Here is a 14298-nt window from a genome sequence, read left to right on the forward strand (position 1 = left end):
AAGAAAGCCTTTCTGACTAGGAAGGTGGCCCCTTCCAATGATAGACCCTCTCACCCAGAGGAAGACAATGGGGTGCCAGACCCTCGAGCCTGGAGGAATACCAGCACGGCACTGATGACAAGCAGGATAAGGGGGAGTATAATATTGGTGATCTGCCCCCCCCCCCCCCCCCCCCATCTCCTCAAATGAGCACAATCAGACCATAGGGTCAAGACCCACTACCTCAGGGAATGCGGCAGCCCCCATCCCCAAGAAGACAGCCATGAACATTCTTCTCTAGATAGGATGTTTACATCGGAGGATTTGGTACACCCCAGGTCTGACTGGGAACCGTCATTGAGAGCCACTGAATACATTAAGGCCAGGCTGCGTAGGCCCCTGCATAAAGAAGTTAGACCCAGGCTCAGATCAGAATGCCTGAGATTCCGGGGAAGGTGGCTCTAACTCCTGAACTCGACTCCCAGATGATACCTTCCTAGGGAGGGGCACCAAAGATCCCAGGAAAGGCAATTATCGTGCCTGGAGATCTTGCCAAGACAGGGACATTACTGGACCCCTGGCGAATAATGCAGACCTGGCCAAAACAGCTATTGATACAGGAGATTTGATTGCCCCAGTAATTCTCTCGGGTTCGGCCCAGCAAGCACTCTGCTTGCTTGGGAACGCCAACTGTGCCATATCCGCTGAATGCAGGAAAGGGATCCTTGTAAAAATAGATTCCAAGTTGGAGTCATGGCGGTCGGCACGGCTCTGTAAGAGCTCCCGGCTGACGCCACGCGCCTTTTAGTAATGCACCGGGGAGACAGAGTTATTTGTACAGCTTTTGCCAAGACTTTTGAAGCGGTCCTCCCACGGCAGCCCATGGTCGCCTTCGGAGCCGGGAAACGGCTGTTTTAAGCACTTTGTAGGACCCGGGGGAGTAGCGGCGGGGGGGAGGCCGCGGAGAACAAGATGGCAGATGCCTGAGGCAACGTTCACCCGGGGGGTCCGCAGCCTGTGTAGCATCTACGGTCCAGCAGAGTTCCTCTGAGCATAGTGCCGCTGACCCTCCTGTGCCCCGCGGCGGCGCCCCGTCGGGTCTCAGGGCGGAGCGCGCTCTGAGGCGAGTGAGGAACCCGAGTTGGTGGAGCCTGGTTGGGACTGAGCCAGCAGGGCGTGGGAGGATCCAGCAGCTGAGGCTACAGCGGCGGTGAAGCAGCCTGCTGGAGTGGTGATCCCGTGCCCTCCCCCCCTGCTGGGGAGGTCAGCAATTGTGAAGTTGGGGATCCGCAGTGGGACAGCCGTGGTCCGGTCCCGCCTGACCAGGCGGGCGACGGCGGGGGCTGTCCTGTGTCCCGCCATGGATGGTGCTTCTGCGGGGCCCACGCCAGGGGCCAGAGGCTGAGAGGGGGCAACGCAACGCATCGCAAAGGCCACATCTCAGGACTCCGGAGGGGAGAGGTGGAGCTGCCGGGTCCTGCGTCGTCGGATAGCGGTAGCCTCTCACGGCCCGGCTCTGAGAGCGGAGCAGTGCGGGGGCAGAGCAGGGGCACGTTCCATAGCCGCGGCCCGCTTGGCAGCGGAGCCCGCTCCCTCTCCTCCCAGCAGAAGACCAAGCCACGTCACTGCAGCTGAAGAGCCTAATTCAGAGGTGGGTGCTGCGTCCCTGTCGGCCCGGCTGAGGAGCACAGAAGCAGGAACCCGAGCCCCGGGGGTTAAGAAAAATACAATAAAATAGTCAGCCAGGGGCACCTGCCCAACGAAGCACAGGCAAGAGGGGTTGGAGCCCGGTGGGAGCAGAGGCAGACTCACAGGCCTGATCCAGCAAGACAAGAAGCAACTCCGACATTAGCAGTGGCAAAGGCCACTCAGGGACACTTCCCCCACGGGTTCCACCCCCTGGGGTCAAACACAGCCGAAGCCCAGTGGTCGGAGGTGGAGTGGTTCGGGGGCTCAACCCAGCGCCAAGGTGGTAAAGTCCCGCAGGAATCGAGGCACACAATCCGGAGGCGGACGCCTGGCAGACAATCAACCACAGGCAGCCCTACCACGTCAAGTGCCAGACGGGGATCGCACAACCTCCACCCCCCCCACGCCAGAAGGGTAAACATATCCAGTCAACACTTGTCAGAGAGCGTCCCCCGGACCGGGAGCTCCGTCGCACCCCACCTGCACCAGCTAAACTAGTTGCCTTCCGGCGGAGCTGTACTTACCCCCCCCGCCCCTCCTTGCTACTCTGAACTGTATTCCACAGCCAGCAGTGCGCCGCGCCGTCGTCAAGCCCCCAACCCAAGTCACCATGGCTAAAAAGTCCAGCAGGCAAACGGACATCCCAACCCTCTTATCCACTCCGGCCACAGATAAACCCAGGAGAGGTTAATGCCTGGAGATGGGGGAGATAGGTGTTGAAAACCCTCACGGGCCGCTGCCCCAGGGTGAGCAGTCAGCAGCGGTCACAAAGTCGGACCTCCAGGAGCTGCTCTCGGCATCAACTAAGGAGTTTCAGATAGGGACGGAGGAAGTGAAAAACACAATCACTGCGCTGGACTCCAGAGTGAGGGAACTGGAAACTAGGACTGCAGAAGCAGAGAAAATCCTGTGTGAGCATGAATACGAAATTGAGAAGGGGTCAGACAGACTGGCGGCGCTGGAGGCCAGATGCGAGGCCCTTGAGCTGAAACGAGAGGACGCAGAGAATCGCTCTCGCCGCAATAATATACGTCTGAGGGGCATACCCACATCAGTCCTGGATGCCGACCTGGAGAGCTATGTGCATGACCTCTTTCAATTCATCCTAACGCTACTGGACGACAGTCCCCTGGTGATTGATAGGGTCCACAGAACCAGAGCCAGGCCCAACCCCTCGGTCCCACCGGACGTCCTCGCGAGACTGCATTACAAGGTAAAGGAGGAGATCATGATGGAAGCTAGAAACTCCCCCCGTATCCTGTTCAAAGATGCCACCATTTCCCTATATCAGGATCTTGCGACGTTGGCAAAGAGTAAGGCGCTGAAGCGAGTCACAGAATGGCTAAGTGAGAAAGGAGTCTCATACCACTGGGGATTCCCCACTGCACTAAACTTCTCCTGGAACTGGAGCACCCGCCACAGATGCAACACTCACGAGGCAGAGGGGTTATTGTTCCCGGATGGGGGCAAGGGAAGCAATAATGAAGACCCGCCCCCGAACAGGAGGAACGAAAAGCCTCCCACCAGGCCTGGTCACGCGTCGAGAGGAGGCGCCGGAGGACCAGAGGTCCCCCACAAAAAAGCTAACGGCCCAGCAAAGATGGCTAAGGCGCCCTTAGAGCCCTGAGACTGAAGCGTCACCTATTGGTCCGAATGCCACCGGCGGACCCCACCACTGTGCGAAACCCATGAAAGTAAATCTACGACCAGCACACATACTCAGTTCTCACCTGTTAACAGCATAGGCCAGTTGGCCCATATCCCAGAAGGCAGCGTTGGCCCAGCCGGAGCCCCCCCCCCCCTTTGGTTGAAGGCTGGTCTGGAAAACAAAGTTTTATTGTTTTTTTGAGGGGGTTGGGGGGGTAGTGGAGGGGTGTCTAACACCAGGACACAATGATTTCTACCCATACGAAGCGGCAGAGAAGGGTGGCAGGCAGCCATAAGGATCAGCAACCGTATCCTCAGAAATGAGGTCACCTACCACTAACCTAACCATGATCACATGGAACGTCCAGGGCTTCAACTCCCAGAGGAAAAGTCGTCTGTGGAACATCGCCTGGCCCAACTTGAGGCGGACATAGTATGTCTGCAAAAAACATATCCCCTGGCGGCAGATGAGCAGCGCATCAGGTTCCATAGATTCCCCAAGAGATCCTTTGCTTCCTGTTGGAAGAAAAAGAGAGGGACCGCAATTCTACTTAGCCAAGCGGTGGCGCTCTCCAAGGTCATGGTCAAACGGGACCCCGAATGCAGATTTTTGCTGATTAAGGGACTCCTTGTCGAACTTCCTATCACCATCGCAGCCATCTACTGCCCGAACGAGGCCCTGGAGCGCTTCTTACACAAGGTGCTCCCAGTGTTAACCACCTTTACCGAGGGGAACTACTAATTAGGGGGAGACTTTAACCTTACCCCGGACCCCACTATCGATAAGTCCCTGCCGCCCAACGGAATAGACTTCTCAAAAGCACTGGGACTGGCGGAATTCCTGAAGGAGACGGGGACGGTTGATGCATGGAGATTGGCTAATGACAAAGCAAGGGACTACACCTGTCGAGGATAGACCTCCTGTTCTCGAGCGTCCTATCCCCTGCATCACAGATATCTATACAGGATTGAGGATCATCTCGGACCATGCCCCAGTGGTGGCACATCTACAAACCGAGGGTTTGCCGGATCCCCCACAAAGTGCCTGGAAGCTGCAAGACTACCTCCTGAAGGATATAGCAGACAGCTAAGCAATGGTATGGGATGCCATGAAGCCGGTCATCCGGGGGGGTGGCGATAAACTGTGCAGCAGCACACAAACGCAGACACCAGTTGCGACTAGAGGAGCTAGAAAAGGACAGTGGCTTTAGAAAGAAGCAACTCATAAGAAGAGCCAGTCGACCAAGTCATGGAGCAAAAGTAGTCCTCAAAATGCATCTGGCGGATCGGACGGCCCGAGCTCTAACATTTACAAAGCAATATTACTACCTGAATAGCAATAAGGCCAACCATCTGCTGGTGCATAAGCTGAAGAAACTGCACACCAGGAATACCATCACAGTCCTCCAGGACCGAGAGGGGATACCCCGCTGTTTGGACTCAGAAAAGCTCGCCATTATGACCGAACACCACAGGGAGGTGATGTCCGGGAAACCCACGGAGGTGGATCGAATCGGAGTTCCTGCAGTCAGTCCCGAAGGGGCCCCGCCACCCACAGATGGACACCCTGGAGGCTCCTCGGAGGAGGTGGCTGAGGTGATCAAAACTATGAAAAACACAGCTCCAGGCCCAGATGGCTTCCCTGCCCCATTCTATAAAAAATACAGCCATATCCTGGCCCCGTGTCTGGCCTCTTTGTTCAACACCTTCCTGGAAACGGGCTTGGTCACCCCCTCCATGGAGGAATCTGTCACTATCCTGATCCCAAAAGCCGGGACAAACCTGGAACTTTGCTCATCGTACCGGCTTATTGCCCTACTAAATGTAGACGCTAAGATTTTTTCGAAGCTTTTGGCACGTAGAGCGCTGCTCTCCTCCAAGACCTTATACACCCGGACCAGACGGGATTCATTCCGGGTTGCAACACCCAAGACAATATTAGACGGACCATCAACATCATCGAAACAGCCAATAGAACTGGAGAGGAACTGGCGGTGGTGTCGCTTGACGCACATAAGGCCTTTGACAGGCTGGACTGGGGCTTTATGAGAGCAACACTCCAACACTATGGGGTGGGACCAAGGTTCCGGAAATGGATACTGGCAAACTATCAACAGCCCACCACAACCCTCAGAATCAATGGGGCGTAGTCCCCCAAAATAGCGATCACCAGAGAAACCAGTCAAGGATGCCCTTTGTCGCCCCTCATATTCGCATTATCCATGGAGCAGTTCGCCGCCAGGAGCCCCAATATCCTAGGCCTAAAATATAAGCAAGAGACGTATAAAGCTGCCCTGTATGCGGACGATGTGTTGCTGACACTGACCCACCCAAGCTCATCTCTCGTGGCACTAGAGGAGGAGTTGGCGGGCTTCAAAGCTGCTTCCGGGTTCACAATTAACCCCAAGAATTCTGTGGCTTTGGGCATCAATATGCCCACAATAAAGCTGGATGCGCTACCAGCCGGCCTCCCAAACCCGTGGGCCAAAACACATCTGAACTACCTGGGCATTCAACTTCCCAAGCTGGCTGAACACACGTACAAGCTGAACTTCCCGTCCCTGTTTAAGGACCTGCAAGCGGACATGCTCCACTGGCAAAAACAAGAGATATCTTTGACGGGGAGGATCACAGCACTAAAAATTAACTTGATTCCCAGACTGCTCTATCACTGCCAAGCTCTTCCAGTAGCGATCACCAAAAAGGACAAGCAGAAACTCCAAGCCAGTATGATGACATTTATTTGGGAGGGAAAGAAGCCACGAGTCGCCAGGAAAATCATGCTAAGGAGCCCCGGCTCCGGCGGCTTGGGGGCACCGGAGGTTGAGAGATACTGCCTGGCCGCCCAGCTCTCTGCAGCATTCGTGTGGCAAGCCTCAACCAACAAACCCCGCTGGCTCAAGTTGGAGGATTGGAGCCACCACCCACTGGATTCCCTGCCACACATCATAGGGCCTAGAAACCCGCCAAACACCGGCCCACTTACATCAACCTGGAACACAGTTAGCAGCTGGAGGCAGGCAGCCAGGAGGTGGAAATGCAGGGGCCCAGCATGCCCCCTCTCCCCGATCTGGGATAACCCGGACTTCACTCCTGGGGTGGGTCAGGGTGCCTTTGCCAGTTGGAATGCAGGAGGCCTGAAGCGGGTCGCAGACTTTTGCGACAGGGACGTCCTGCTCACTTTTGAGGACTGAAAAAGAAAATTCCAGGTCCCGGAAGCCGAGAGATTCCGATATACCCAACTGCGTCACTGGCTTTCACAAAACCCAATGAGATCACGGGGACACAGAACTCACAGCACTGGAAGAAACGCTAGCAACCACCCCGCCCAAACGGAAAGATCTCATCCCTATATAAGCTACTGGACAGGATAAACCTGGATTCGAAGGAGTCCTACATGGAAAGGTGGGAGCGAGACCTTGGCAAAGAACTAGATATGGCTAGTTGGAGTCGCATATGGACGAGAACCCACAAATCCTCGAAATGTGTCACGAATAAAGAGGGGGGCCATCAAGGTCTGCTACAGGTGGTATATCACCCCGGAAACCCTGCACAAGTGTGACCCCACCATCCTGCCACATTGCTGGAGAGGTTGCGGAGTCACCGGCACGCTGTTCCACCTGTTCTGGACCTGCCTGAAGGCCGAGAGGTTCTGGAGGGAAGTCCTGGAACAGATCCAGCTCATCACAGGACTGACAATTCCGTGGGATCCATGAATTGTCCTTCTAGGCTATACAGGGGAGGGTAAACTCCCGTTGTCAGGCAACCTGGCAAGCTTCTGCAAGCACTTACTCACCACAGCCAAAATCTCCATCGCCAGGTTGTGGAAGCTCCCGGAGGGTCCGGCAATCCCTGTGTGGTGGGTGAAATGTTGGGACATTGCAGCCGGGGAGAAAATCACAGCCCTCCGATTCGGAAACAGCAATAAGTTCTATAACATCTGGTCCCCATTCCTGGACTACGTGGAGAAATTCTCCGGGGTGGCAAGATGACCCCCGTCCCTCTGTTGGTTGCTGAAGATGGACTAGCCCTCCCCCCATCCGATATCATCTGCTCCCTATTCCGCTGTCGCCCTTGAACATAGCCCCTGTAACAGCGATCTGAGACTGCAGAATCCCCCCTCCTGAGGTTCCCTCCTTGACTCACCCCCCCCCCCCGCCTCAGAGGAGGCCAAGTACTTTTGGTTGATAATTAACGAGATAATATGGTAATATGTCATTGAGAAAACTGAAGCCTCTGTTTTCTATAAATGCCAATAAAAAGAGTTTTGGAAAAGAAATATAGATTCAAAGCTGGGAGAGCTGGCAGCCACCGAATCCGGAGCAGCAGCTCAGGGTCTGCTATTCGGGGACCCATTCATGAAAGAAATGTCCAAATTTGTTGGCAACTTCACCACCTTGAACAAGGCTCAGGTATCCATTAAAAAGGTCTTCGCTTCCAAGATTTTTTCCTGGGCCGGACGAGGTAGGTGTCGCTCCTCCGGCAGATATTTATTTGATAGAAGACCTCAACATTCAAGAGACCAGCACACTGCCTGGCAAGACCGCTCTTCTTTCTGAATGGCCAAGTTCGCAGCCTTGAAAGAGGAAGTTACATCACGTTGGGGGCCATTTGGAGTGACAGCTACATGCTTATTGGGAGGACTGAGGTCACATGTTCTGTGACCTACTATGAACTCTGCCTAGCCCTCTGGGAAATGCAGTTCCTTTCTTCCAGAGACAATTATATGGACTGGAGTGGTTTTCCAAGTTCTTTGTTCATGGATATTTTATTGCACCTTTGTTATGCACACGTTTTGCCCGCAGTCAGGTGCATAAAATACTTGCTGCTGAGCTTCTTTCCTTATGTTCAATAAAATAAAGAAGCATAATGCTTGCCTCCATGACTTTCTTGTAAGTTATTAAGGAAAATCTTTATTGTCAGCGACAAGTATGATTTAAAGGATCTGTGGAAAATAAACATTATTCAAGGCATTCAATTGGAGGTTCGGCATTGGCTTAGTTCCGCTTTAGTTTGTGCGATTTATGCTCATCTATTTTTGAGGCCCACATGCCATAAACACGCCTCCAGTCTCCAGTCTCAGTAATTTAAAAAAACTTCCTTCTTATTGAAGGGCTACTTGCAAACTATTCTTTGAGAACAAATAATTTTTTTTCTGGAGTTCCATCATACACTCATATGTAGGAAATTGGATCTTACTACATAATGAATTCATATTGCATGTGCATTTCGTCCTGAAGAAAGTGCCCACGTTGAGTACACGCAGAAACATTGCATACTGAATATAGGTATAATGTATGTTAGCCACATCAGCAATATTTAGGACTGCGACCTTCTTAGTAATATTGGTGTTTACTGGTATTTGATTAATTTGCTCAAATTATTATTCACTTTTGTATATTGTAGTAGGACTTTAAGCAATTTTCCATTTTGAGTTCTCTTATTGGGATTCGTATAAGTTTTGCAAAAGATTTTGTCATGGTATCATTTTCTTTGCATATGTTTGCAAGCATCTCTTTGGCATCTACTTCCTTTAATTCATTAAAGATGGTTTTGGCGTTTTTTTTAGAACAGGTGTCTAGGCAGCCCTTTGATAAATGGATTGTTCATTCAATATTGAATTATACTTTTCAGATTAAAGCATGTATCAATTAACTTTATAGAAATAATCCAGAAGCAGGAAAAGCACCTATTTTAGTACATCGTTTACACAGACAAGGAACGGGTGTGTAGAACAGGAGGCATCAGAGAAGTAACCAGGAGAAACCAAGCATAAAAGGCAAGCAGAAAAGCACCTTGCAAGAAATAGGAGCCTCAGAAAGGTATTCAAGCAGCCTTCCATCAACCCTGCCCTTACTGCGCAGAATGAAGCACTCCCTTGCAAGCAAACAGCATGGGCAGAGCAACGCTTGTGTATAATCTCTGGCAGGTTGGTCGCATGCCAGGGTTCTGGTTGATTTAGTCTTTTGCCCCAAGTTAATACATCTGCAGGGCACCCACACGTATGCAAAGAGGTCAATCCCCTTCCTCCCCACCGCCCCAACAGTCAAAACAGTTTAGATTCGAGGTCAGTAGGCGGCTTCTGGAAGCACATCCTGCAGCAAGGTAATACTCCAGATTCAGTAAACTACTTGGTACAGTCTGCCCATTGTGACATTCATAAAGATTTGCACGGCACCAAAGAGTAAGTGCAAATTGAAGATGCCAACAGGAATTGTCCCATTTGCGCCAGTGCCTATCTTTGTGACCCTGCATCCACTCTAACCCCTGCGCAGAGTGGATTAATTTTGTGTAAAAGCATTGGATTCTTTGTGCACTCCCAAATTACAAAGAAAAATTCAAATTTTCATTATATTTCACTAAAAGCACCCTACATTTGGTGTAGATGAGAAATACAAATAAGCATAAATACATTCATAAATGTTTTTTTACAAAAATGTACCTATCAACCAGCTCTTTCATCCCATCTTTATCCGGCACCAAGGATTGGTCCTGATCATCTGCAAGTGGAGTGCCAGATTGTCGATATATACAGCGAACCATGTATCTAACTTCTGACCAGTAATTTTGAAGCTGATGAGATTCTCTTTCAGTCTCTGCTGAAATTTCTCTAAAGACAGGAAATTTTAATTATTTAATCTGACAGTTGTGAATATACTACTGCAGAGCGATTTTAAAGATTCAGTTTGCTATTTTAGAACAATACGATACACTGTGAGTGAAGATTCTGTCTGAAAGAACAAAGACAGACTTAAATGGATATCTTAACAGAGTGAACATTTCCAGAGAGTCATTTAGTGTCTTGACAGCACAAGTAAAGTTTGTTAATCAGAACCCCCAAAGCAGAATGCTCCCAGTTATGGATAGTGACCCATCAATAGTTTTAAACTAGGTATACACCAGCCTTGCATTCTTTAACCACTGCCCTGTTTCCATGGACAGTTTAGCGGTGAAGAATGGCAACATGAAGGAAAAAAACAGATAATTTGGATGAGCACACCAATCCACAACCCCTCCCTTAAACAACCAGGCAAAACAGGCCAGTCCTTTTCCTCCCCGCACATATCTGGCACCCGACACTCCCGTCACCTCACTCTTCTTTTGCCAACTTTTAACACCTAAAAACAAAAGTGCCAGTTGTTTCCCTTTTTAAACAGTTTTTTCCACCAACGCCCCCAAAACCAAAAGCTACCCCTACCCCCCAACCACCTCCCCCCCTCACCCCTTTCACGCAGGTTCGTCTGAGCATTTTTGCAAGTAATTGCACTGGAGTCGTAAGCCTATCAAATCCATAGCTCCAGTTCAGTCAGTAAACCAGGCTGTGCTCAGCAGCAGGACCCAGACAGAGCAGTGAGAAAATGCTGTATTCTCCTGCCATTAAAGTCATTGCAGTGCAGTATGCCATTCTACTGCTGAGAAGTCATGGGGTGGTGGGGAGGGCAATATGTTTTTCCATTATATGATCAACATTAACATTATGGTAGCCACTACGTATGTAGCACCAATGTGCTATATATATATTTTTTTTAACATATTGTGGCAGGACAAACAATACACTGCTGTATGCATATTTAAAAAAAACATTCCTATGCATGCTATCATAGTTCATTCAGAAACTCACCTTCGCTCATTACATGCTTCACAGTTACATGCAATGTCTGGCGTTGTAGAATTGAGATCTGAAGGCGTTGGCACTGTTTGGGCACCAACAGTTTGTCTCCCACCTCCGACAGACTCTTGCTGGGATCCACTATTGCCAAGTGGCATGTGCAATAGGAAATCTTGATTCTAAAATATATTAAAATACAAACAAGAAACTATAAACTTGGAGTTGAACAAAAACATATTTTCTTTTAGTGTTAATTATAAGTTACTCACCATAGTAACTAAGGTACCCTTAGTCCATAGTCCCCTTTCCTCCATACTGTATGGGCGTCCCTTCCAAGGGACAGGAGACAGAACCTTTTTCACGAGAAAAAAACCTTCCCCTTTAAATTTACAGGCGAGCGCGGCTCAGGGAACATGCGCTGCCCTCACTTCGCCATCCGGTGCCACACCTCAGTCCCCATTGACTCGTCGACAATGGATTTAACATTGACTAACACCAGTATTATTAGGGGGGAGGTTGGCGGGACGCATGGAGGAAAGGGGACTATGGACTAGGAGTACGTTAGTCACTATGGTGAGTAATTTATAATTACTCTTACGTCCCGTCCCCTTTCCTCCATACTGTATGGGCGATTACAACTGAATGTAGCCCTAGGGTGGAGAGGAGACCCTCCTTTAGCAAATAGGTTCCTGAGAACCGCATGTCCGAATGCCTCATCAGATCTAGAGCCGGCATCCAAACAGTAATGCTTGCAGAAAGCAGAGGGAGAGGCCCAAGTGGCCGCCCTGCTTATGACTTGCCAAGTGACATGGCGCTGGAATGCGATGGCCGTTGCCCTGGCCCTGACTGCGTGGGCATGCATGTTGGCCGGAAGCGGCTTGTGCTGGCCTTCGTATGCTTCTTTGATGGCAGAGACCATCCAGCGTGATATGGAAGCCCGATTGTCACTTTCGGAGGCTCAAGACCAGGCAAACGGGTAGTCCGATTTGCGGAAGCCCTTGGTCCTGTCCAAGTAGAATTTCAGGGCACGCCCGACCTCCAGGCAGTGCAGCACTCTGTGAAAAACTTAGGAAGGACCATTTCCTCGTTCAAGTGGAAAGCAGACGGGACCTTGGCCAGAAATTCCGGGTGCGTCCGGAGGACTACCTTGTCTTTGTGAAAGGTGGTATATGGCTCAGAGGCGACCAGAGTCTGGATCTCGCTGACTCTACGAACCGATGGAAGGCAGACTATGGTGACCAGCCTGATGTCCACGGACGCCACTGGCTCGAACGGTTTGTGTGCCAGTGCCCCCAAGACTATGTTAAGGCCCCACACTTAGTGCGGTCTCTTGACGAGTGGGTAGAGCCTAGCGAGACCCATCAGATGTTTCTTGACTATCGGGGAGGAGGTGAAAATGCCCTCCTTCGAGTTCTTGTAAGCCCCAACGACTGCAAAGTATGTGCTGCAGGTGTCCACCTGCACGCCTGAATGAACGAGGTGCGCCAAAAAGGAGAGCACATCATCCAAAGTGCACGCCAAAGGGTCGATTCCCGAGTCTGCCCAGTGGCAGAATCTGGACCATTTGCTTTTGTACTGGGCCCTGGTAACTTTGCTCCTGGCACCTTGTAGGACCTCCAAATTGGCCTGTGAGAGGCTAAGGTGCAGAAGCGTTACCTTCTCAGGTACCGCGCTGTGAGGACTAGCTTCCCTGGCGCAGGGTGGATGACACTGCTCCCCTGCTGTGCCAGAAGATGTGCTGGGCCCATCGGGAGGTGAATCGGGGGCACCTCAGCGAGGCTGAGTAGCTCCAAAAACCATGGCCGGGCCTAGCCGGCCACCATGGAGCTATTAGAATGATGAGGAGTCAGCGAGACTCCTTGATTTTGCAAATTACCCTTTGGATCAGGGGAGTGGGCGGAAAGGCATAGGCTTTCATGCCGGTCCACTGGAGGTGAAATGCATCGCTCGGAGAGCCAGGGCCCTGACCTTGCCAGGATGCGAACTGGGGACACTTCTTGCTGGGCCAGGTGGCAAAAAGATCCACGTGGGGGTGACCCCCACCCACCTGTTGAACCTCTAAACAACGAGGTTGTTTAGCTGCCACTCGTAATTGTCCGCTCCCAGCCTGCTAAGCCTGTCCGCTTCCAGGTTGGATTCCCTGCGAGGTGGACTGCCGTGAGGTAAATGTTGTTTTCCAGGGCCCACTCCAACATGCTGAACCGCTGCATACCCGGTCCATATGGACGCAAAGGAAAGCTGCCCTCTGCAAATGAGGGGTAGACTGTAGGTCACCTACCTGGTTGAGGCCAGTCCCACCTTGACACTCGTTTTTCGCCAAATTCCTGAAATGGCATCAGACGGGTCCCTCTTTCTGGCGCAACAGCCATTTTGTCGAGCTGCCGGCCACATGCCTGTGACGTGTTGCTCAGCCCGCTGGGCTCAGCCTCCTCCAAACTCTTGCGTGTGGCTCATGAGGCCTACCCTGCTCCTCGGGCCTAGGCGCGTTAGGTGCGACCCTCGACCCGGGGGTGGGTAGAGCTGCGTTTAGGCACCCCCTTGGACGTATTGCCGGATGGTGCCGGTAAAAGGGAAGAGCTCGCCCATGGTGCTGGTAAAAGGGTGGAGACCCGGTAACCGAACCTTCCGGTCCCTCAACACTGCGCCCGTAAGGATCCGAGGATCCCTCGACCCGGAGGCCGGTAGCTAAGGCAGCCTCAGTGCACAAGCTGGTAGAAGGACCTGACCGGCCCCCTCCCGTGCGGGAGCGTCCCGGGGAAGGAATCTCCCTTGCGGGGTGCAATGGAGAATATCGGTCCTACCTTGGGCCTGGCTCGATGCTTCACGAAGTTCTTGAGATCCTCTGTAGGCGACCTCTGGAAGATCTCCCTCCACCTTGCTAGTCTGTTCTTCAGCGCCTTCCAGGACAGCGAGTCACAAGCCGAACATGAATGCCAACCATGGTCTGGGCCAAGGCAAAGTAGGCAGAGGGCATGGGGGTCTTACGTTGGGAAGAGCCCATTTGTATTTGTATTTATTTATAGTGCGCACCCTGCCCTAGGGCATCAGGGCACATGTTTATAATGCGGTTACAAGTTACAATAATAGGTACATTACATTTATACATATCTACATCTAAGATGGGGCAATTGCCGGGAGAACAGAACGGCTCATAATATACAATATGTACAGTGTGCAGACAGTCCATTGCAGGATGGACACCTGCTGAACCCTGTAGAAGTCGACATGCGCCAGGGAGGAGCGCGACGCCTGAGGACCGAGTACCTGAATGATAAACGAGACAAAAAAGAAGAGGTATCCGCGTGTGGAATTACATGGCCGAAGCCAAACCCAGGAGCGCTGGTGAATTCGGCCTGTTCTCGTCGACGCATAAA

The 14298-nt window shown here is 51.6% G+C and overlaps 1 protein-coding gene across 5 annotated transcripts in view; it reads right to left on the reverse strand.

The window, feature by feature from the left end:
• The window catches only part of FAM193A (family with sequence similarity 193 member A), a 974920-nt gene that overhangs the window by 833113 nt on the left and 127509 nt on the right, over positions 1–14298 (reverse strand). For all 5 annotated transcript variants that reach the window (XM_069632109.1, XM_069632106.1, XM_069632108.1 and 2 more), the window contains 2 exons: positions 10937–11103; positions 9758–9925 (listed from right to left, as the gene is read on the reverse strand). In XM_069632109.1, coding sequence (XP_069488210.1) covers positions 9758–9925; positions 10937–11103 — 335 coding nt within the window. The remainder of the gene's footprint in view (positions 1–9757; positions 9926–10936; positions 11104–14298) is intronic.

This window comes from Ambystoma mexicanum, chromosome 6q (assembly GCF_040938575.1).
Source record: "Ambystoma mexicanum isolate Mex_15411 chromosome 6q, UKY_AmexF1_1, whole genome shotgun sequence".
Taxonomy (NCBI): Eukaryota; Metazoa; Chordata; class Amphibia; order Caudata; family Ambystomatidae; genus Ambystoma; species Ambystoma mexicanum.